The 24,151-nt window shown below is 35.7% G+C and overlaps 1 protein-coding gene across 2 annotated transcripts in view; it reads left to right on the top strand.

The window, feature by feature from the left end:
• Nucleotides 1-1,903: 1,903 nt before the first annotated feature.
• LOC5577241 (bestrophin-4) overlaps nucleotides 1,904-24,151 on the top strand; it is a 72,725-nt gene continuing 50,477 nt past the window's right edge. For both annotated transcript variants that reach the window (XM_001656297.2, XM_021853593.1), the window contains exons 1-2: nucleotides 1,904-2,319; nucleotides 14,979-16,024. In XM_001656297.2, the coding sequence (XP_001656347.1) occupies nucleotides 15,954-16,024 (71 nt within the window). In that variant the 5' untranslated portion in view covers nucleotides 1,904-2,319; nucleotides 14,979-15,953. The remainder of the gene's footprint in view (nucleotides 2,320-14,978; nucleotides 16,025-24,151) is intronic.

Below are 24,151 nucleotides of genomic sequence, written 5' to 3'. Positions count from 1 at the left end.
TGTCGAAGAATTATGCAAATCACTTCAATAATCAATAAAATTAGCAAATTCAAAAAGGGCCTAACTGGTTTGAAAATTCGTTAAGGGGCCTATCTGCGGATGATGTTTGAATTGAACTATTTTTACAAGTTTTTGTGCTATTTCAAATTCAAATTGTTGTGAGCCACGTAATAGACCATTATAAGTGTCGAACACAAGGGGTTATCCGAAAATGACGTCCATCAATTGGGGCCTCCACCAATGGGGGGATGTACGAAAATGTGACAGTGCATGGATTGGGTATTAGAAAAAGCGTGACAGAGGTGGTAGAAGGGTTCTAGAAATCCCGAAAAACGATGGACGTCATTTTGGGATCTTCCCCAAGTATGAAACTAGTAAAAATCGAATGGGTTTGAAATAGGAATACTCAATATGGTACTGAATCTTCAACCGAAAATTTCCAATATTTATCTATTAGGGTCAGTGTTCCCTTAGTGGACAGTCCCCTATAGTCGCACTAGTGGCTTTTTACAGCCGTTTTGCTATGAATCTTTTCAAAATATTTTTTGACATGAAGGTCAGGAGCTATTTATCTAAGTACCATTGATACACAGCTTGATTTTGTTCAAAAAATTATCGAAATATTTAGTTTTGCTTAAAATTTGATCTCCCTTGCGCCTATAGTTAACCTATTGTTCCTATAGTAGCACTACTGAGAGAAACTATTTTTTATTATACGAAATAATTAATGAATTAAGTACTTTTTTTACATCAAACGAAAGCTTTTGATCCACACTTTGAAGGAAAAATATAAAAGGTTTGTAAAAATACGGTTTTGATTAGTATTTTGCCAACGCCGTGATGCTAGTGCTACTATAGGAACAGAAATTAGAAATAGTGCTACTATAGGCACATGTATTCCTATAGTGGCAAAAGCGATAATAAATGCAAACATATGAATTTTCGCAGTTTTCATATTTTTCCCACAAAACCAAGATAAAAAGCTTCCAGATGATGTAAAAATAATGACGCTAGCGTTATTTTTCGATTTTATACGAATATTTGTTCTTAGCTATGCGGCTATTGGTACATCGACCCTATATAGTGTTTTTTCACATAATCGCTAAATTTTGTTCAAGATTTATGCAAACCAATTCAAAAATCAATAAAATTTGCAAATTATTAAAGGGCCTAACTGAAACCATGTTCAATCAAAGGGCCTAACTGAAAGGGCCTAACTGGTTTGAAGATTCATAATAGGGCCTATCTGCCGATGATGTTTGAATTCAACAATTTTTACGAGTTGTTGTGTTATTTGAGATTAGAAACATAATGGGCCACGCAACAGACTTTAATGGGTGTCGAACACAGGTATGAAACTAGTAAAAATGCGAATGGGTTTAAAATAGGAATTATAAATATGGTACGGAATCTTCAATTGAGAATTTCTCAATGTTTACGTTTTGCAGATAGGCCCTTTTCAAATGTTACGCTAGATATATTGAATAACCATACAATAAAGACATTTGAATCGCCATTCCACATTAGCAATTGCTGATATCTTTGATACCAATCGATTAGGCAGATTGATAAAACGTATGCATAATAAGTTTTTGATACTTTTATTATAATTCTCAGTTTACGCATAAAATTTATTTAATAACTGCGATAAAATTGAGTAGATAGCGTTGGTAAATGTAAACAATCGGTGCCCATTCTTGCTCTCCCACCAACGATTGAGAAATGAGTAGAGCGGAGAGTGAAACTATCGAAACTCAGAGAGTGTGAGAATTCAACGCATTACTGACTGGAGTCAGCTGATGTAAATTTGCACAACGAGAGAATGACATTGAACGAAAAGAGAGAAATTTACATTCTCTCACTGTAGCCGGCAATTCGACGGTTTGCCCATCGGCGATGCAATGCGGCTTTTAGTTTTCGCGAGTTGTTCGTTGATGTCGGATCGCGCGTGGTGAAGTTTGGTGACGGTCTTCACTTTGAAAGTGGTCGAGCACAAAGTAGCGTCGAATGGTTTCACGTCGCGTATAAATTTGATGGTACAGTGAATTTACCGGGATTGTATGTTTTAATTGTTACCAGTGAAAACGTACGTGTTTTTACCATTTTTTTACATGTCTGTGGAATGTGCACTCAATGGTGAACTGCTCAATCGCTTGAGTGAGTGAGTGAGTCACCGAAACAAGACAAGAAGAATAGAAGAATAGAATACCAAATTCAACGGATATGACAAGAACTGCTGCACTACAGATTGAAAATTGAGATATGTTTTTAGTCGCATGGTGCAGTTGTCCTAAACGACTATACAATTTGCGGATAAAAGTAAGTTGATACATACATTTTATAACATTCGAATGCACTTGAACTCACGTGCTCATTTCCTTATGAGAAGAAAAACAAACCTCGATCTGATAATACCAATTACTCTACTCTCAACAAATGTGCAACTGCAAACATGATAAATTACAAAAAAAATCTATACATATGTCACTAACACAGATGCATTTATGCACATGTTGGGTTATTTTATATCGCTGAAAAGTTGTTGATTTCGCTTCGGTATGGCAGTTGAAGAACTGGAGAAAATTTTATAAGCACGTACTTGACTCTCGAGTGAAATTGATCAGTAGGGTACAATTGATCAACGCAAAATTGAAGGTTTCAATGACAGCTGTGTAACATTTACGTTATTTGTATTAGGTAATACCAGTTATGGATCAATTAATGGTCATTTTTTGGAACCAATTATGACTGAAACTTTGGAAATATACCCCAAAATTACCGAAATTTTCAAAAATGGTCCATTCCACTGATATGGATCAGAGGAAGAGAAAGATTCTTATTATAGATCAAACCGACTGATATTATCAGCACCATACAGAAATTTATCTTCTTCTTCTTTCTGACGTTACTTCCCAACTGGCAGTAACGGGAAAACCAAGAATCGAAATCGTTGTTTTCCAAAACTTAAAAAAAACTTATAATCTTATTATCAAAACTTATGAAGAATAGATCAAAAGCTTTCAATTGGTAAAAAATACGAATTGAATTCCATAATCGAATATTACTATTCGGTACTCAGATATATCTGGGGGAACTGTTAGCCGATGTCGCGTCCCAGTGATGAAAAACATAACCTCATGACCTATCCAACTAACTAGCCAGAACGTAGAACAAAATCAAACGAATAGAAATAAAAAACAGCTTCAGTACAACCAAAACAATTCCCCCTTTTTCGCTTCTGGGCGTCTTTTCCAGTCCATCACAGCACTATGGAGAGTTTCGTCATAAGATTCTGGACAGAAAAATGCTTCTAAATTCCAAGTGAGGTGAATTCAATGCGGTCCTCGAAGGGACGCGTCTTGCACTGAGTACTGTAATATCATTCAATTTTGACTGCCTTTTATCCTATAGTGCGCAGCATAGTCACACGATAGGCCAAATGACTAACGACTATTATATAGCAGCTATGCCAAATTGATGGAAATGTGAATGAACTTCCTGCGTGTGCCTGCCGCTGTGATGTTGGCGATGTTGGCTGGTTCAAGGTCAGCTCATGCGTTTTATGTGTGAGATTTCATAGTTGATCTCAGTTGGTTAATATTTGTCGTGATTCCTGCTGAATCAATTCTTCTAGGAATTCCGTTTCCATGTTTTCCCACTGTAGACGGGAAAACCCCGCAATCATTGGACCAAGTCACTTTGTTTTCTATGCATTTAGTGTTAGTGAATCAGAGAGACATGGCGGTATCGTTACAATTACCTACATACTACATAGGAAATAGGCCGACAGGTGCTGTCTATTATCTATAATTAACAAAAAGCATCGTGAAACTTACTAGTATACGGCACATTATCCCACAAACGTTTTTAAACGCCGTCTCAATATGATCGCTCACATGATTCTCTCCGTTCTAATTCTAGTAGACTATCTGAGATGTGTGTTGGCCGACCGTTGGTTACAGTCGGTGGGATTTCAATTAAAGTTAGCGAATTCAGTATGAATTTGATGCGAATCATTAAAAGTCGCAGCCCAGAACGTATACAGAACATCTCGCACGGCCTCACTTCTACAGCAGAATGATGGACATCTACATGTTTTAGTTTCAATACTCTTATTCAGCGCAATTTTGAAGAGATTACATCACCTAAAATGAATGTGGCATGAAAAATCGAATCTGCCATCTCACATTTCGAACACTACAAATGTATCTGATAGGCATAAATCAGCTGATATTTTTGAAAAAATGGATTTATTTGCAAATTTTAACTGTAAACTATTGAGTGTAATGTTAAAAATAATGATTCATAATCTTTTACTATTAGTTTACGCTAAAGTATGGAATAACGTTTTGCTTCAGATGTCAACCACGGTGCTTATTTTGTCTCATATTTCGAAAACTTTGATCCAAATTCCGAACACTACATATGAAAATTCCTAAAAGATTTCAGCTAGACATTTCTTTAGGATATTGCTGTTTGTATTTTTATTTATTTTATGTATTAGAAATTCTACTCAATGAATTTCAGCAGATATTTGTTCTAAGTTTTCGACTAATACCTTCGAAAGACCTTCGAAGATTTTATCAGGAGATTATTATGTTATTATTTTAATTTTTTAAACTGCGTAAAGAATTACTCTAAATTCTCATTCAAGATTCCTTCTAGAATGCAACAAGGTTTTTTTCAAAGATTAAATTAGATTAAATTAGTAAAATTAGTTCGGAGATTCCATCCCCAATTACTTCAAAAATACCTTCAAGGAATTTTTTAGAAGTTTCTCAAGAAAACTTTAGATAATCCAGGATTTTATTTAGTGATTCTTCTATTGATAACCTTGGAATCTTCCCCAACATTGTCGATCAGAATTATCAGAATTAATTTAATATGTTCAACCGTGCTGGTTCTGCCTGGATAAAAAGGAAAAAAGTGACGTTAGAAATCATTTAGACTTTTTGAAGACTTACATTAAAATACCGTGATGCATCAATACCCGGACGTTTAAGGCGCCAAAAATGTTCAAACTTTAATATAAGTGTGTTGTTTTAGGAAATCCTCAATGTTGTTTCAATGATTGTTTCAAGCCTGATTTTCACGAAAGTGACGAACTTTTTGGTAAAAACCATGATTTTAACATAAAAATCAGTCAAATATTGAAGCATGTCTTGTCTATAAATCCGGACAGCTCATGCAAATGATGTCTCTAAATCCGGACACTTTTGGATCGAGATCCGGACAACTGTGTCAAAGCATACATACAATATCCGTATGATTTTAATTGAAATAATATCAATACCCAAATGAATAATAATCTTCAATGAACTAGATGTTCGCGTTTGCTCTACAATGGCAAAAATAATAGCAAGTTTGTAACAATAGTGATTTGATTACCTGAGCTGAACATATGTGGCTTGAACTGAATGAGATGCGGCTCGAACTGTTATTGTTGAAGATAAAGACAATTTATTTAGCAATCAATTGAATTCTGATAACTCACTACGCTCATTCTAAGTTATTTTTCAAGTTTTCTCTTATGTTTTCTATCAGAAATCTCACTCACATTAGTTAAACGAGGGTCTTTAAGGCAATGTACGGGTTTGAAAACACTGGCTTGTAATCCCGGACAACCTTTTTACACACCGACAACATTTACATATTCAACAACAGTGCGGTCACTAAACTTTCAAATATTTCTTTTAAACACTTTCAGTTGAAATATTCTATGAAACATGGGAAAAGATATATTCTTGATTTTGTTTCCTATTATTAAGCTCCATATAGGATTATAGTCATGCAAACTTTTGCAAAAATGCCAAACAAAATTGGCTCAAAAAGGATTTGTTTTGTTTAGCAACATTCTTTTCAACCCGTATACTGCCCATACTCGCATAACAGTCCCATTTATATAGGAAATCCCATATAATATGATACTGTTATGCGAGTATGGGCAGTATAGGCCTGAGTGAAAAAAAAAACTAAAACTCTCACCGCGCAGTGAATACTTAACGATTTTTAATTATTTTTTGTCAGTATACTCGTACACATATCTAGTTTCTAAAAATGGTTAAAGGATCTTGGGAATGTTTCTGTGGACGGAGTTATTGCGGTAACTGGTCGGGTGACAAGGGTTCTGTGCCCCAGGAGGTAGGCAAATTTCAAGTCACGGATATTTTCCAGAATCGGCTATAATGTGGAGTTTAAAGAAAAACGTATCATCGTAAACCTTCTGATAAACGTTCAAATTGGATAACCATGATTTGATGCATTTGATTGATTCTACAAATGGCCATTTTCGGGTCCCCGAGACGCCTCAATTTTATGATAAAGTGGGCAATTTGTATCTTAAAATCTGTTTCAAGCTTATGGAAACGCATGTTTGTGAACTATTATGTTCGATATCTACTTTTAGAGAATTGAAACGGTTTAGTATCCAACAAAACTAGAGCCGATTCTTCAGGGCATTAAGTCCGTGTGGCCGTCTCCGGTACACTCTAAACATTGCAAAACTATCCATTAACAATGTTGAATATCAGATCTTAATGATTTATGCAACCTGACCCAGTGACCCACCGCAAAAACTCAGGCTATAGAAGTATTCCCGAGTTTCTCCAGCCACTTTTAAAAAATAGATAAGTGGGCCAGTATACTGACAAAAAAATATTTGAATCCGTTAAGTATTCGCTGAGCGGTGTGGGTTTTAGTATTTTTGTTTTCACTCAGGCCTATATGGGTTAATGGATTGATGATAGTATACAAAATTCTGAGATTATTTTTGAATTATAGGCGAATGCTTAGAACTTCTGGAAACATATTTTCGACAATTATATAAATTTATAAATGCTAAGAAATTCAGAGTTTGTTTCAATGCTTACTTTTTGTTTCTTGGAACTGATATGCAATCATGGGCAGACAGTATGAGTGAGACATAATTTTAGTAATGTCCAATCCAACAAAGCGATAAAGTATATGCTTCCACCCTTTGTAGTCCAGCAGTTCGTTACAGTATACCGGACAACCAGACACTGTACTCTGAACCACGTCTGATTAGCCAAACTACAGAGTGACTATTATTATTATACAACTCTTCAATCATCACAGGCTAAAATGCGTGTTCCACGCAACAGATCGTGCATATCAATTTCGTTGATTGTGCAAAGGTATAGCAAAATTGTTGTCCCACATATCATAAAACAGAAAGCATCATGATATATTGGATGCTACAGCACTATAGTGACGACAGTAGTTTGATATCCAAATGCTAGCTATATTATCATTACTCATCACTGCGGATTCCGTAGTTACTATTCAAATTGTTTGAATACAATGCCCACGATGATGGCTTTACTTTTTGAAGCCTTTGCCTTTTTTCTTTTACTACTGCATTGGTGTAGAAACCAGACAGGCAATCCGCAATCTTGCGGGATTCCATAATGTTTCTATTAAAAACAAATGATTGAATAGTTTCATTTGAATTGTACATTGCATTTTTGCACTAGCAAAATTTAAAATTAAGCTTTTAGTTTGAGTTTAGTTTTTTTTATAACAACATATAAAATTTCATTTGCCATCGCAGTTCTGAATTTTTACGGGTAAGTTGATTTCACTTTCTTATAAGAGAAAAAAACATTTTCGTTCAACTTAACCTAACCTAACGTAAACAGTGAGGGAGCCTCAGATTTATTTTCAAATTTTTATTGATCAGGAGAAATCTTCCATTTTTGCAAGTATGAAGAACAATAATCCATACTTTGTTGCAATCTACTACAGATGACACGCAGGCTTCCTGCTTTGGCAAAAGGTCTGTATCATCCGCAAACAAATATTTTTGACATCCCTGAGGTTACTCAGGTACCGTGACTAGGGGACAAATTAATCACTGGGGTGAATTTAATCTGGTCGGTACCAGTTAGCATTACCTTCCAAGAATGCTGTGTTTTTCATTGGCATCTCAGACATTCCATGTTTTCTAGTTAGATAGATGTCTAATGATGATTTTGAACCATTTCATTTTTTGTCAAAATCAGTTTTGCATAGAAATATTCTCCGTTTTTGAAGGAGTAAGGAATACTATTGGAAATGTCGGTATTAAACAATCCGCTAATACTAAGCCTACATGTAATCTTTGAATGTTCAAAATGTTGTGAAAGCTAAAATGTGAACTACTGAACTCACTTTTGAAGTCATATGGCAAAACAAACATAGTTTTTTTTTCTCATAATACCGTTCTTTCTCAAATAACTGATTAATTTCTAGGGAAATTACCTACATCTAGGCGTATACTGCAGGCATTCAAAGTTTAATTTTGTAATAAAATGATCAAATACTCGAGTTTTAAGAATTTTGATATTATTTTTACATTCAGGAGACTCAAATTTAGTAGACAGGGAGATTTTTTATTCTTAAATCTGCTTTGTGGTACAGTGGTCACACTGTGTCACGATTATTAGTCACCCTGATCTGCATGCATTTAAATGGATATGACCCATAATAGTGCGTGACCCATGATAGTGTGACCGCTGTATGGTGTGTCATTTTCAATTTTTGATATTAAAACTAATTTTATGATATGTTAAACATTACTTCATAAATAATGGATTACATTAACTGATAAACAACAATGAATTACTGATTTTATTGACAATATTTGAGAACCAAAGGATGACACAACAGAAAGTTGTAAAATAGTGAAGAATTTGCCCCCGGATTACGGTAAGTCATATGTGAAAAGTTACCATATTTGAGGGGTTCAAACGCCAACGGAAACGCCAAGTGAAATTTCGGTCGGTTTTGAGTTGTGTAAAATCTACTGTTTCCAAGCGATCAAACGATATTTTAAGATGATTTTTCCGCTCAACAGAAAAAAATAACATAATTCTTAGGGTTGTTTTTTTTTTACTTAGGCTTGTTTTGTTTTACTCTCATATACTGCCGTGAATTGCCATTCCCATCTATAAAAAGTAGGCATTATCAGGGAAATTAGGGGGTGAAGTTTCCAAACTCGTTGCAATCATACAAATATCTGAAAGAGTCCAGAGGTTTGGAACATGTTTCAATCCTAATAAAACATCCACAATTCGCTTTTCACTACGATATCTTTCCGAGAAAAATGTAAAGATAATCAAAACACAATTCTTTTTTTGTTTTACACGGTGCGAAAATCTGTAGTGGGACTGATACGCGATTACTTTCCATTATGGGCTTTCCTAATATTTTCGAACAAATTATATTATCTCATTAAGGCAGCTGGAAGATCTTTGGATATGTTGAAAACTAAACTCAACTCAATGTTGACGAAAATACAGATGGGACTGACTTGCGATTCACGGCTGTATAATGTGTGTAGGATAAAAAATTGCTGAAAAGACTTCAAAGTACATTTTTTTAAAACCCGGTTTTTTGTAACTGACACCCTTTTGGTTTAAACCCTCTTTTTATGCCTGTCGTTACCCCAAGATTAAGAAACCTTTTTGTTTTTAGTACGGTGGACTGAGTGCTTATAAAATGGGCAATTTAAGACCTCTTGCCAGAAAAAAAGAGATTTCAAATGAATTAAAAATAGGCTTAAAAGAGATCAAATAGAAACAAAGAAAACAAAACGAGACTTAATAGGAGCCAGGAGATAAGAGTATGATTCTTTATAGCTCAAACATTTCACTAAGATCTAGGACCTCTTTTTTATAATTCTTAGTTACATTACAGCAAGTATTACTTTATTACAGCAAGTATTACTTCATGTGTTTGTTCATGATTTTCTCTACATCTTCTTCTTTTCATCTGCAGTTGTTCAGGTATTTGACCGAATGTTCAGATAATTACTCCGGAAATTTACGAAGGAGTTCATTTAGTGATTATTTTCCAAAGAATTTCTCCACGAATTTTCTTAGGGAATTCTACAAGAATTTTGTTTAAGGAAGCTCAAGAATTTAACCTCGATTTTCTCAAGGAGAACCACAGAAATGAAATTACTCCAACGATAGATTTAGAAATCATCTGAACTCCTCAAAAAGTTCTTGAAGACATTTTTCAAGAAAGTCTTCGAAAAATCGATTAATTACTTCTCCAGGAAATTCTAAGGATTTTCTTTAAAACTAACTAATTTTTAGAAGATTGTCTAGATAATTTGCTAAGATTATCAAAAAAAAAATCAATCTTTTCTCGGGATAGTATTCCTTCGAATTTTCTAAAGAGATTTTTCAAAAAACGTTACTGTACCATAAGCTGGTGAGAAAATTAAAAATAAACTTTCGAAGATTGCTTGGGATTTTGTTGAGAATCCTTTCTTTTTTTTTAAAGACATTTACACCGTCTTCAGCCAAAGGCTGCACAGACTGAACGGTTACAAACATTAGGCAACGGACAACACACGGAACACCCAGTAGCCCAGTGATGAATTTTTCGTTTGACGAAAAGTTTCCACCGACTGGAGCGGGAATCGAACCCACACCCCGTGGCACAATACGCCTAAACGACTGACGCCGCTAACCGCATGGCCACGAAGCCCACTTTCAAGACATATTTGTTTAAACTGCAGGAGTAATATTTGGATGGAATGCTAGAAAAATTGCTAGGGAGAAAAAAATGTTTTTTATCGAAGAACCCCTCATGAAATTTTGAAATGGATTTGAAAAAAACACATAAATAGGCGGAGGAATTCTACCAGGGTTTCTCGAAGATAACCTTAAGCAATTTTGACACTCTGGAATAAAGTTTGTGGATTTCCTCGGAAAAAATTCTGTAGACATCTTTCGAAGATTTCCTAGAGTAACAACTGGAGAATTCAGTTGAAGAATTTGTAAAATATATCTGGAAAAAATTTCATGATAGTCTTGTAATAAAATCAAAGTAATAGGTACCTGATGAAATTACTGAAGGTAGTAGCTTAGGATTTCTCAAAGATTTCCTGGAGTAAACTCTGAAGAAATTCTTCTAAGCATCCTTTGAATCCCTGTAGAAGACCCTGAAAGTATTCTAAACAAAATCACTATAATAATTCCTCAAGATTCTTAAAGAATTTGAATCCGTTTTATTCTCTGAAGGTTTCTTTGTATATTTTGCATCATAATTCTATTCAAGCAGAATAAGGAAAAAAGAGACTTTGAAGACCATTGAAAATATATACTTTGAAGACCTTCCGTTAAAAATAGAGACTTTTGAGACACTTACTTTAAAATAGAGACCAAGAGTTCTGTTTGATCCTTCAACGCTTGCTACTGTGGGTCGGGCGATGAGGGCAGGATCAAACATGTCGCGCGTCGTTCGCGTAGCACGGTAGAATAGTATCGGATCACGTTAGTAGTGTTTGATCCTTTGATCTTGTCGCTTGTTCCTGTAGGGCAAGCGACGAACACTTTTTCGGCGTTCAATGCTTTTTTCGAGTAATATCGCGAATCCGGTTAGGTACATTCATTTGAAATTATATAGTTATCGTTTACCAAAACGAATCCTTCCTTTACCAAAACCTTTCCCATATCCAAACTCACAGCGTCTACTTGTGAAAGTGCAGAGGTCTCCTCGGCTTCCATAAAGCAAGTAACACGTCAATATTTCCCTCCCATCCCTAAATTGACCTGCATTCGGACGCAGCCGGCGCCGTTACTGTTTGTTATAATAATGAGAGCATCTACGCAGCTGTTCTTGCAATAACGGAGTAGCATCTGCGGGCGGTCAGTGTGCACACAAAGTCAGTCACAAAGTGGCCATTTATCTATAATTGAACGAGAAGAGTCACATGTATTCAAAATCATGAAGAATGAGCCGTTGCATGCCTAGTTTTGGCACAAAAACTGAAATGTCTGAAATGGTACTAAATCTTTGTGGTCCCATATTACGGGTTTCCCGGTGGTCATTCCGTAATAACTAAACTGAAGTAACAGAATAACCATCCATTCATATTTTTTTGGCAAAATACATCCGAACATAAAAAAGAATTGGGCGCAATTCATTTGGATTTGGGGTATAAATCTGAGTAATTTCATCGAATTTGCCAGATTGGCCACCTTCCCTTGCCGCATGGACCATACTGGACCGAATTTTCCAGGGAATGTGCGCCGGTAATTAGTTACTTATTAGGGTAAAAGCACCGATTTTGGTCAGCCTAAGAGAATGTCAATAAAATTAAATGGAAAGCCGTATTTATACTACAAATATGTCAAATGCAAGCTTTCAATCCATTTTATGTGTGTAAAACATCCAACTGAGCTATAATATTTTTTTCGCTTTGAAAATCCCGTTGGTCAATATAGGCCAACGGAACCAGTTTCGGCCAGGGATTTATCTTCGGTTCCTAAATTGGCCAATCGCAATGATTTCTCATGAAAGTGGTCAAGTTAGGAGTGCCTTGGCCAAATTAGGTGAATAGGAGTTCAAATTATAAGAAAAATGAATTGTTTTTCTTATATTTTGAATCAATTTGGACGAGTAGGGGAATGTGGGGCAAGATGAGCACCCGGGGCAAGATGGGCACCCCTAGTTTATGTCGTTCCTACCGATTTTTTTTCAATAAATTATTTGGGGTTCTGATAAATATCATTAAATTATTATGATGGCCATAAATTTCAGCAAAAAAATCAACAGCACAACGAAAATATTGTCAAAAATACATAGAAGTCCAAAAATTTACCTTTTCATTTAAGATTTGTTCATTTAAAAGTGATATTTTTGGTGCGTAAACAAATTAATTCATACGTTTTTGCCGTATAGTTATAAAATAATCTTCTGTAGATAATCAGGAGCAAAACTTTTATCAAATTTAAAAAACATTTCAATTTTTTTGATTATATTAATAAATTTACACCCTTGGGGCAAGATGAGCACCATATTCAAAATTAAGTAAAAGTGTAAAGTTATAGAACCACATTTAGCTGTGGGCTAGACTTACGGTATCTTCTTTGCACAATACAATTTTTCTAAAAATATATAAACAAACAACAAATTTAATCGTTTTTTAAGTAAAATTTAAGCAATTTTTGGAAAGTTATTTATATTTTTGATAAAAGTTCTAAAAACTAAGCTAGTTGAAGATAAATACTATCAGATACTCAAGATAATATCTTGGGATATTGCAAGCATTGAAAAATAATAGTTTTCTTTAGTAAACTGCATCTTTTTATGGGGGTGCCCATCTTGCCCCGCAGTTTTTTTGACCGAAGATAAAAAAGCTATTTTTTAACGTGGTTTTTGGAAAACTATTTATCACTTTTTAAAACTTTTAATGGTTGGAGGTCAAAGTAATAATGTAAAAGATAAGGATGGTTACTAATTTTACCAAAATAAGAACGTTTAAGTAGGCTTAAATCGCGCTTATCCTTAGGGTGCTCATCTTGCCCCGCCTGACCCTAAATGAATGTTGTTCTAACATGTCAATGTGATCTACTGAACACAAAAGGTTTCATGTTGATGGGCTATATAAAACGGTGTATAATCCTCTATGGCTATAACAGGCGTATGGACAAAACCGATTCTTCTACCCTACAGAAAATTGTTATGCCAAAATATCCATCAAACATATGGTATATGAGGACGGTTCATATTACTTGTTTAGTTACGAAACTACTGGTTGTCAAAGGGTCTCTAAAGGGACTTTTTTCAGATGTATCAGGATCCCGGTGGCCACAGTGACCAAATCCAGATCTCAGGGAGGGTTTCTGGAACTAGACATGTGTGCTTTTCATTTAAGCCCAACTGAACTTAATTCGATCAACACACTGATTTTTGTGCGCTGTTTGAATTTTCGGGTCGAAAACTACCCTAAGTCACAAATCGTAACTTTTTTTATTGAAGCTCCCCTAGGGGTCATTCAAAACATTTGTTACCGCAAAAACAAAATTTCCCACAAAAAAAAAATTGTCAGAAAATTTCAAATTGCTATGTTATTTCAATCAAAAGTTACATTGATTTGAATTTTGAAATGGGTTGAAAAAGACCCAAGGCCCTTACTAGGGTAACCATTTCAACGCGCATTCCGGAAAAATGCCCTTTCTTTTATTTTTGCTACGTTTTATGAAGGTTTTAAAGCCCACTTTTTTTGGAAGGAAGTTGTGAATTCAGAGATTTACTTTTCCTTTTGTTTGTAGTTGCAACCATGTTTTGTGAATAAACGAAAGAAGACGTGACCTTCGAGAGGCTTTTTCCCAAGACGGTGTAAAAGAAGGATGACCACCATTACGCAAACGGATCCAAAGAAAAATCTCAAGGCATGGGTCCAAAGAATCGAAAATTGATCCCTTTTAGTAGACGAAAGTAGCATTGAAAAGTACTGTTTTTGTAGCACTGAGAACTGTTTTATTGTTTTAACCCTTCAGTCGTCGCGCGGTTTACCGCCGTTTGAACCACCACGCTGAAGCTGTGTACGATAATCGAGGTTTTTTCAGCACTGTTGTACAAAATACAACAGCGCGACGACTGAAGTGTTAATTAGTTTTAAACACTTCCGAAAATTTGTATACGCACAGCACGAGGATACGATGCGCACTGATAAAAAGAAACTGTTGCAAAACTTTACTCTATTGTATGCAATTTTATTAAACAAAAAAAAAACATAAATTTATGAATATTTCACCGTAAGGACTAATATTGTCCAATATTCATTTTGAATATTTGTATTCTATAATTCTTCACTACTGTTGGTTGTTCTGTTTTGATTCAAGATCTTCTATGTTTTCATTGATGTTCACTCCACCTTTTGACCAGTAATAGTTTAGGTATTTCGTTTCATTTCCATTTCGTAAAACCGGTTTTTGTGTTTCGTTTCGCAAAGCTCGTCATTCACCCTTAAAATTCTGCACATTTGTTTTTTTTTTCTTTGGGTTTTCCGCTATCATTACACACGCTACTCAACCATTAAGAAGCTATCTGCAAACAGAAGAGAACTTTGGTACAAAAAAAAACAGAAACCTTGTATGTAGCTAGTCAACATCCTAAATCAGGGAATTCACACGATGTCTAACCGAATACCTTTATGTCTATCCAAATTTCAATTTTAGGAACCGTCACCATTCGTCATGCGCTGAACCCCACGCGGAGACTCAACACAAGTTCGACCCAGTCCAGTCAGTCAGTGCTCCAAGTCCGGATTGTATGTTAGTAGCCGACTTTGACGAGAGGCGTATAATCAAAGCTAATACGAAACGAGCCCCGATATACACACATCCAGCGAATACACCCTGCCCTACACAGTGTTCTTCCGGGAGGCATCAAGCAAGCAGCAGCGGCGCGATGAGGAATGATGATTCCGTCGTCATCGACCGCGAAGCCAGCCACTGAGCCGGCACCGACCAAAACGACAGCGAGCTGAGAGTTGATGTCATTACAGCTTGAGCCCGCAAGCCGGCGACATCCACACAAGTGGACGCGCGCGCGAAACGACCGACCCATTCTTCAGTGCGAGTGTGAATCGAGCCGGGATTGGATGTGCCCGCGGCTTTCTGCTATGTGGCGGGCGGATTGAAGAGTCTTCGGTCCTATCGCTGTTTAGTGCGCGGTAAAAGTGAATTTCGCATAATAAAACCGAGGAGTTTTTATAGTGATTGTTTCTGCGAGAAAGATGTGATTTAAGCCAATGCCAAGCTGCTGTGAAAAGTAATTATTGATTGTCGAGAAAGGTGCAGAAGAATCCCAGTGAAGCAGCAGATGTTTTAAGTGAAAGTATGAAAAGCTGTGTGTTTACGAAGAAAAGAAAGGTTAATTGTAAGTGGTGATCATAAGTTTTAGCAAAAGTTGAATGTTTTTCGTGATTCTACGTATGATTCGTTACCGGCCTACGATTCGTTCGGTGTGATGTACGAAAAACTTGACTGGTAGTGATAAATCATCGTTTGCTAATTATCTCAACAAACAACAAGTCAACTCAACCTCCACCGCATCGGCAGTCAGTCGACCGCCACTCTACTAACTACTGAGCTTACCTACCAAGGTACTAACTAAGCACCAAGCAGAAACCATCGGGCTAGTCACGCAAAATGACCGTCACCTACACCGCCGAAGTTGCCACATGTCGAGGCTTCGGCTGCTTTCTGAAGCTGCTGGTCAGGTAAGAATTTTCATGTCGAACAGTGGCTTTCAACCGAATCGTCCGTTCGAGAAATTTAGGTTCATTATTTTTTTTACTTTGATTTCACATTAACAGTGAATGGGTTTGAGCCATTATTTGTAGACCTGCACACCGCCGCAGAATAAACTATCGGCGGCGCATCATTCACCGAACAATACTGTGCCGCCTATTTTAAATTCTACGCCGATAAACGCCATTCCTCCAAGAATTCATACAGGGACTTAACGGATTTGCTTAACGGTTCCTCGAGGAATTTCATCAGATATTTTTCCAGAGGTTCTTCCAAGATGTCCTTCAGGGGTTCCCTCAAGAAATTGTTCAAATATGTGTCCTGGTATTTCTCCAGTAAAATATACCGGAGATTTTTCTAAGAATATCATCAAGAAGATTCTTCTATGGATATACAGCCATTCCATGAAAAATCGATCTAGTGGGTCACCGAATTCCGTGAAAATATGCTATTTTGTTCCTTATCCGAAATAATGATACACGTGTTTTTTGGATTTTTTGATTAGGGTGACCATTTTCGAAATAGGGCGACCAGAAAACTCGCGACTTTGCAAAATTTTTATTTTGAAAAAAAAATCAACTTTTGAACCGCTTGACCGATTTTTAATTTTCTTGGACGAAATGAAAGCTAAAGATTTTGACTTTTTTTTTTGAAAAGTTGGAATCTTAAGCTTTTATTCCATAAAAAAGTTTGGAAATCGGTTGAGCTGTTCAAAAGTTATGATATTTAATTAAAAAAAAATCTAATGCGCTGAAACCTACAGTAAGTGCCGATAAAAAATGACTGCTTTTTAATTTCAAAAAAAATATATCTGAAAATCTAAAAAACATACATCGCTAAAAAATTTGATAGTAAACGTAAAATTTTCTGAAATTTAAAGAAAAAATGAGAACAGCAATAGCCCCTTTTGTCCCGAGGCCTTCAAAACACGCAAAAACGGATTTTTTTTTTCATGTAAAAAAAAAAAAATTTTGTGAAATATTATATTTTTCTTGAAAAGTCAAAATCTTTAGCTTTCATTTCGTCAAAGAAAATTGAAAATCGAACGGGATGAACCAGCCTTGGGCTGAATTTTCCTATAATAAAGAGTCAATCAATCCATCAATTGAAAATCGGCCAAGCGCTTCAAAAGTAATAATTTAAAAAAAAATAAAAATTTTGCAAGGTCGCGATAGGTCACTCTATTTTGGAAACGGTCACTCTAATCAAAAAATCCAAAAACAGGTGTATCCTTATTACGGATAAGGAACAAAATAGCAAACTTTCACGGAATTCGGTGACCCACTAGATCGGTTTTTAATGGAATGGCTGTATATGTATGTATGTATCTAAGATGTCTTTGGAGAAGCTCTTGGAGGATATCCATAATCCTCCAAGGGCTGCTCCAAAGGCATCATCGAAAATACATGCTACATTTTTCTAGGTGTACTTCAATTTCTCCAGGTTATTTTTGTGGAAAGATATCTCACAGCGGGACTAATGCTTAGAATCGTGATCTTTTTTCAGTAACGTGTTGAAACGTGATTTTAAATGAAAATTTTAAAGCAACTTGGCACAACGGGTTTAGTTCGGAATCTCGCCACAGGTGGCGCTGCAAATTTCTATCTTTTTTTACGGAGATTGAATATGATGTATTTTACAAAGTAAATTAATGAAACTGAAACTAGTTTGCTGAATACACCAACTCTTCTGATCTATCTGGTCTCCCTACCGAAACACTAAGATATTTTATAAAAAGACCTCGAAATGTCGTTTAATTCAAAATTCGAGGTTTTTGAAGATGAAGATAGCCGTAGCGGTAAACGCGCAGCTATTCAACATGACCATGCTGAGGGTCGTGGGTTCGAATCCCGCTGGTCGAGGATCTTTTCGTAAAAGGAAATTTTCTCGATTTCCAGGGCATAGAGTATCTTCGTACCTGCCACACGATATACACATGCAAAAAAGTCAATCGGCAAAGAAAGCTCTCAGTTAATAACTGTGGAAGTGCTCATAAGATCACTAATCTGAGAAGCAGGCTTTGTCACAGTTTGGATGTAATGCCAGCAAGAAGAAGAAGAAGAAGAATGTTCTGCAAAATGATGATAATCATCAAAATACACAACTTGAAAAAAAAACGAAAAGGATTCTAAAACACAAATAGGAAAAATGAGCTACACACGTGGCTACCGATGGCTTTTAGGGCGTTATCCCAGCTTATGCGAGAAATTGTCAATTTTTGATAAAAAAAGGCCATTTTTCATTATGTTTTCGTTATTGGGGACACAAAAGGATGCAGACAAACCATTCCTGGGTTCAAACTATATTATGATCAGTTGCATATTCTGATGGTTTCACCTGTATCCTTGAGTATCCAAACAAGGATGCTAGAATAACTTGGACCACTGTTTCAACCTCTAATATGATTGCAAAGACAAACATGACTGACCATATTTTCCGGAACCAGTTTTACGGAAATGGCCATATTTCTGAAGATTTTCAACGAATCTATGTCCGCCGGCATTCAACTTCTTACTAGTTCTAGTTTCTAGGAAAATTGTAAACATCAAAAAACTTCACACCGCACAAAAATACAAGCGATATAAAAAAATGCTATTTTCACATGACCTCGGAAAATCCGGAACATCTCCTGTGTCCGGTAGCCAATATGCGTGGTCAAGTTCTTGAAACTAGACTAAATTTGCCGTGGACTGTTTTCGAATGTGTTCAATTTCATCCATTTTCGATAATTTAAAAATTTTGGCGCCTTTTTCAAGGAATTAGCTGTGTATATATAATAGGACATGTATCGTGCATTTTTCAAAGAATAAACTGTGTATAGAATAGAACGGAACACTGCTGATTCATACATTGTCCAAAACGTCGGATGTAAGCAAGTTTCATTGACGACTGAAAGCCTTAACCTTAAGCAGGTGTGTATAACGTAGCGTAAAATAATGTAAGTAATTGAAAAACATCACTTTCTTGAACATTGTGGGGTTCTAAAATGCGTAGAACAGCAGATACGATCATTTTTAAGGTTAAAATAGTGGCTTATGATATTCAAGTTCCCTTGTTTGAATACTCAAGGATACATGTGAAACTGTCAGAATATGCTACTGCTTATAATGTAGTTTAAATCCAACGAGGTTTCATCGATTTGAATCCCTAATAACAGCAAAATCATGAAATCTGCCATCTATTACTAAAAATTGAAAATATTTTTTCCTGATTACGTTTTAGAACCCTATTTACATCCACAAAGTTGTGCATTTTGATTATTTACATAATTTCGTAGAACATTGCTACAAATTTTCTTTGTATTTTGGCAGGGTGACCAGATAGAGAGTAACAGTGAAGTGGTTATAAGCCTAAGTTCCTAAATGAAGAAAAATGAAACAATTTTTCCAGGGGAGCCACCAGGGCATCCTTTTTGAGTCAGGTATTCGTTCAGGAAATTTTAAAAGGAAAATCCTTCAGGGATCGTTCAAGAATTTTGTTTTTCATTCTTCCTTGAATTTCCTAAGGCTTCTGAGAAACATCTGAGAATTTCTTATGCAATTTCTTTATATAGTTTTCAAGAAATTTCTTCACCTTATAAATGCATTAGAAAAGTATCGCTTTTGGTATTTCACGTAAAATTGATTAACACTGATCAAAATACACTGGAATGGCTCATGAACTACAGTGCCTTTTTGGTTTCATCACTTCAATTTGAGAGTGGGCGTAGTAAAATCGAAACACCACTGTACTGCGTATTATTTTTGTAAACTTTGCCTCTAGTTGTTACTTTGAAAATTTCTCCTAGTATTTCTTCAAAGATTTCAGAATTTCGTTCAATAATCACTCCAGGGATTCCACCAATAATTTTTCCTGGGATAGGTATGCCGCAAAAATTCATCCCAGAGCTGCTTCAGTAATATTTACATTCTTGCAAGTGGTTCTGGATATGTTAAGAGATTCAGCTAATATTTTTTCAGAGGTTTTTCCAGGACTTTTTGCGAAGATTTCTCCATAGGCACCAGTGTTTGCCGCCTTATACGTCGTTTTACGATGCAAATATTGGCTGCAATTTATGCAGACAAACTGTGTATGTAAAGCTGGCATTTCTGTTTAACTGCAATTTAAGTTGATTTAAAATAATAAAGGGTCAAATGTCGAGTCAAAGTTAAAAAGTATGGCGTTAATGTGTCTCTAGTGGGATGACACTTCGAATCAACTTTAATTGTAGTTATACAGTAGTGTAACCTTTATACGAACCGTTATAATGTAATAATTCCAACTTGAGCACCATGATTACTTGGTTTGATCAGTGGGTATTATGTCGCATTTGAGATAAGATGCCAGCAACCTAAAAAATCCCAAAAATTATTTTAAAAAATATTAAAGTAAATAAGAGCCAAGTGTGGCAAAAAGGTGGACCGAGTATTCCTCCAGGCTCAATCAAATTCTACACTGATGGATCGAGAATGAACAATCGTCTGGAGTGCACGGACCAAGAACTAAAATCTCTGTCCCTCTCGAACAGTGGCCTACAGTTTTTCAGGCTGAAGTGTATGCTATCATTGAATGTGCGCAGCTCAGCGTAAAGAAGAATTACAGAAATGCCACAATCTGTATTTTCTCCGACAGCCAAGCAGCTCTTCATGCTCTGAAAGCTTATACTTTTAACTCAAAATTAGTGTGGGAATGTATTCTTGCTCTAAAAACCCTAGCCATCCGCAATCGAGTTAAACTGTATTGGCCCTAAACTGTATTGGAACGCCCGCTAGACAGTTAAGAAATCGGAATTTGTTTGCATCAAATAATCATCGAACTAACTATGCAAAATTCGGCCCAATGAATCGAATGATGTCTCTTTATAATCAGCATTGCACAGAAATTGATCTGACCATGCCGCGAACAAAGCTAAGACAATATTTTAATTCCTTAAGATATAATACAACATAGAATTAAGCAAATGTGTAGTCTACTATTGATTGACGAAATAAATAAATAAATAGATTCTGGGGCATACGGGTCTAGAGGGTAATGAAACTGCCGATGAGCTAGCCAGGAATGGATCGGCCAATACATTCATTGGTCATGAGCCATTCTTTGGCATATCAAACTGCTCACTAAACACACTTACAGCTGGTTGTCCAGTCAAATTATATCCAATTGGAAAACAGTTTCCAATGCGAATCAGTCCAAAAGATTCGTCACAATTAATTCGAAACAAACACAAAAACTAATTGGTCTCAACAAAAGAGACCTCAGCACTTACACCGGTCTAATAACTGGACACTGCCCCAGCAGATACCATTTACAAAAGATCGAAGCCATCCAAAACCCAAATTGCCATTTCTGTAGTAAAACGTGCGAAACCTCTCAACACCTTCTCTGCTCCTACAGTGCACATATACAAAGAAGATCCAAAATATTTGGCAAGCCCTTTTTAGAGCCGGCCGATATTTGGAACGCATCCCCCAGGGAAGTGGTCGGCTTTATCAGGCTGATCGTACCAGATTGGAGGATTCATAATGCTGTACAATAGGACTTCTGCCCATCAATGGCAGATGGCTAAAAGTTCAGTCACCGCGCAAAGTATTCCGGTGGCGTTCTCGCCACTGAGGGTCTTTGTAAAATCAAAAGGGTATATCACAATAATTCTAAAACATGGACGCAGTGATCTCACACCCGACAGAAGAAAAAAAAATAGTAAACAATGTTTTTCTTAAAATTTTAGCTTTTTGCACCACACTTCATGAAAAATCAATGTTGATGGCGAATTCAGGAATCGAATTTAAAAACACCAGGGAGTCATGTAAAAGTTTCTTCAGCGAATCATGCAGCAGTTCCTAAAGAATATCTACAGTGCAAAATTCTCTAATTTTCTTCAGGTTCTTAAAAGTTTTTTTTCACGATTTTTTCCTAGGAAATTCCAAGAATTACTTTACAAATGCCTTCATGGACACAATTCCTGTAAGAATTCCTTTAAAAAAATCTTCAGATATTCCTGCAGGGAATATCTTCAGGAATTCCTTCAGGAGTTTTCTCCATTGCATTTTTCTGGATTTTGCCAATATAATATAATATCATAACACCTACATTCCTACTTATTTCTCCAAGAATTCTTTCAGGATTTGTCTCAAATACCGGTAGATTTTTGGAATGCATGTTTTAGGAAGAGTTTGAATCCTTAAGACATTAACCCATATAAGAACACGTAGCCCAGCAATTAGAATCGTTGTATTAATTTAGGTATTTTTTAATTGAAGTATAAGATCATGTTCAGGGATTGCATCCAGAGATAATTAGGAGAATCACTCACTTATCGCTCTCTGTAGCAATCATGATTTGCAGCACATCATGAGAGCCTGTTTATCATATACTGCTCTGATTAGAGCGGGGGGATAACAATGCATGATAAAACCCATCTAAACAAGCTCCAAATCTGGGGGATACTATTGCTGTTGGATACCCTCAATAGAGAACAAGCGGAAAAATAAATTTTATCATCGCTCTCTCTTTGGGGCTCTCGTTCGCTCCTGATGTTTGTCAAGTTTGTTACAACTTGCGAACCATTGCCGCTCATGGACCGATAAAGATGGGATGTTTTTCTTCGCTTGCTTTGATCGCACTTATGAATCAAATGAGAACAAATTCTGCAATGCCTGGTCATGTTTGCTACTGTTTATTGTACATAAACGGTTTCATCATTATATTTTCGAGCAGTTTTATAATCAATTTTATTCACGCTGATACACGCCACCGAACAAAAATAATTCAGCTGGCAGGTCAAATTCAAGTATGCTAAACATTGTCCTGAATGAGGGACGCTGGTTTTCCCTGCCCCCGCCCAGACCCAGGGTTGGCCTCTATTACAAAATTTTAAAAATAATTGTCAGAATAGTTAAGCTCTTAGTCAATCCACATTTTGAAGCAATTAAGACAATTAATAATCCAGCATCAATAGTGCTCATCTAAAACTGTTAGATAGAAAATTTTAGAAACTCTTGTTCTTTGAAAGTCTTGCACATGAAATAAGGACGATCTATCTATATAAATAAAAATAGAATGGTGTTTGGAAAACATAAAAAAAACTAATCGGTCAATTTCTACACTAGCATGGACAGCCTAATTGATAGCAAGAGTTTACCGGGACCACTAGTTTTGAAATAATTTGATTTATAATACGTAGAGCTACACATTTCTTAGAAGTCTGATATTGTTTTTTGATGTTCTTCAAATTCATATAATTTTTGTTAACAATCTGCTCAGAATGCTTTAAGAATAAAAAAGGAGGTCGTTTTTTTATTTTAAATACCGTCAAACGGGGCTTCTTTTGACATTATTTCCACTTTCTTCAACTTTGAGGATATGTAGCTCTAAGAATTATGGACCGATTTCGATAATTCTTGCACATATCTAAGTTGTATATGTACATAACAACTGTGCAAAATATGAGGCAAATCCATCAAGAAATAAAAATATTGCTTGAATAGCGAAAAAAATGTGTCCTACAAAACAAAAAAGGGGCCAAAGTAGCACTTTCAGAAATCAATACAATTTGAAAATAAAATGATTTGTTGTCATAAATTTTAAACAGATTCTATAGATTATAGTCCATTATGATGTTTTTGAACGTTTTTTTTATCGACAAATATAATTTACAAAAATTATGAAGCTCGAAAAAACACTCATATATAACATTTTTCTCCGAACCATGCTCTTCACAACTTTTAGTTTGTAACTTCAAGTTTGCCTTTTTTAACCTTTTTTTAATGTAACTGTCAGCTACGAATGCTTGACTGTTTAAGTTGATACACACGAATGATGAAACTACCAAGTACTGCGATGATTAATGAATTTTGTACAAAAACATTCGCTCTGATTCTAAATGGTATATGAATGATATGTAGAAGGATCTCATCAATTCATGTTACTAAAAGTAATTTTTGTGTAAAGTGCAATCTATAAAGTTTAAGATTAGTGTTTCGCAAGATCGTAAACAATTTAAATTTTGCTTATCTCAGATGCATTTTGGTTCACAATAGTTTTGAGATGGAGTAACAGTAGGTTATGTGTACCAGATGAAGTATGCATTCACTTTGTTCTGCGGATTCATGTAAAAT

Source organism: Aedes aegypti, chromosome 3 (genome assembly GCF_002204515.2).
Source record: "Aedes aegypti strain LVP_AGWG chromosome 3, AaegL5.0 Primary Assembly, whole genome shotgun sequence".
NCBI classification, from domain to species: Eukaryota; Metazoa; Arthropoda; class Insecta; order Diptera; family Culicidae; genus Aedes; species Aedes aegypti.
Note: the sequence above shows the minus strand (reverse complement) of the source record. Positions and strands in the feature narration are given on the sequence as shown.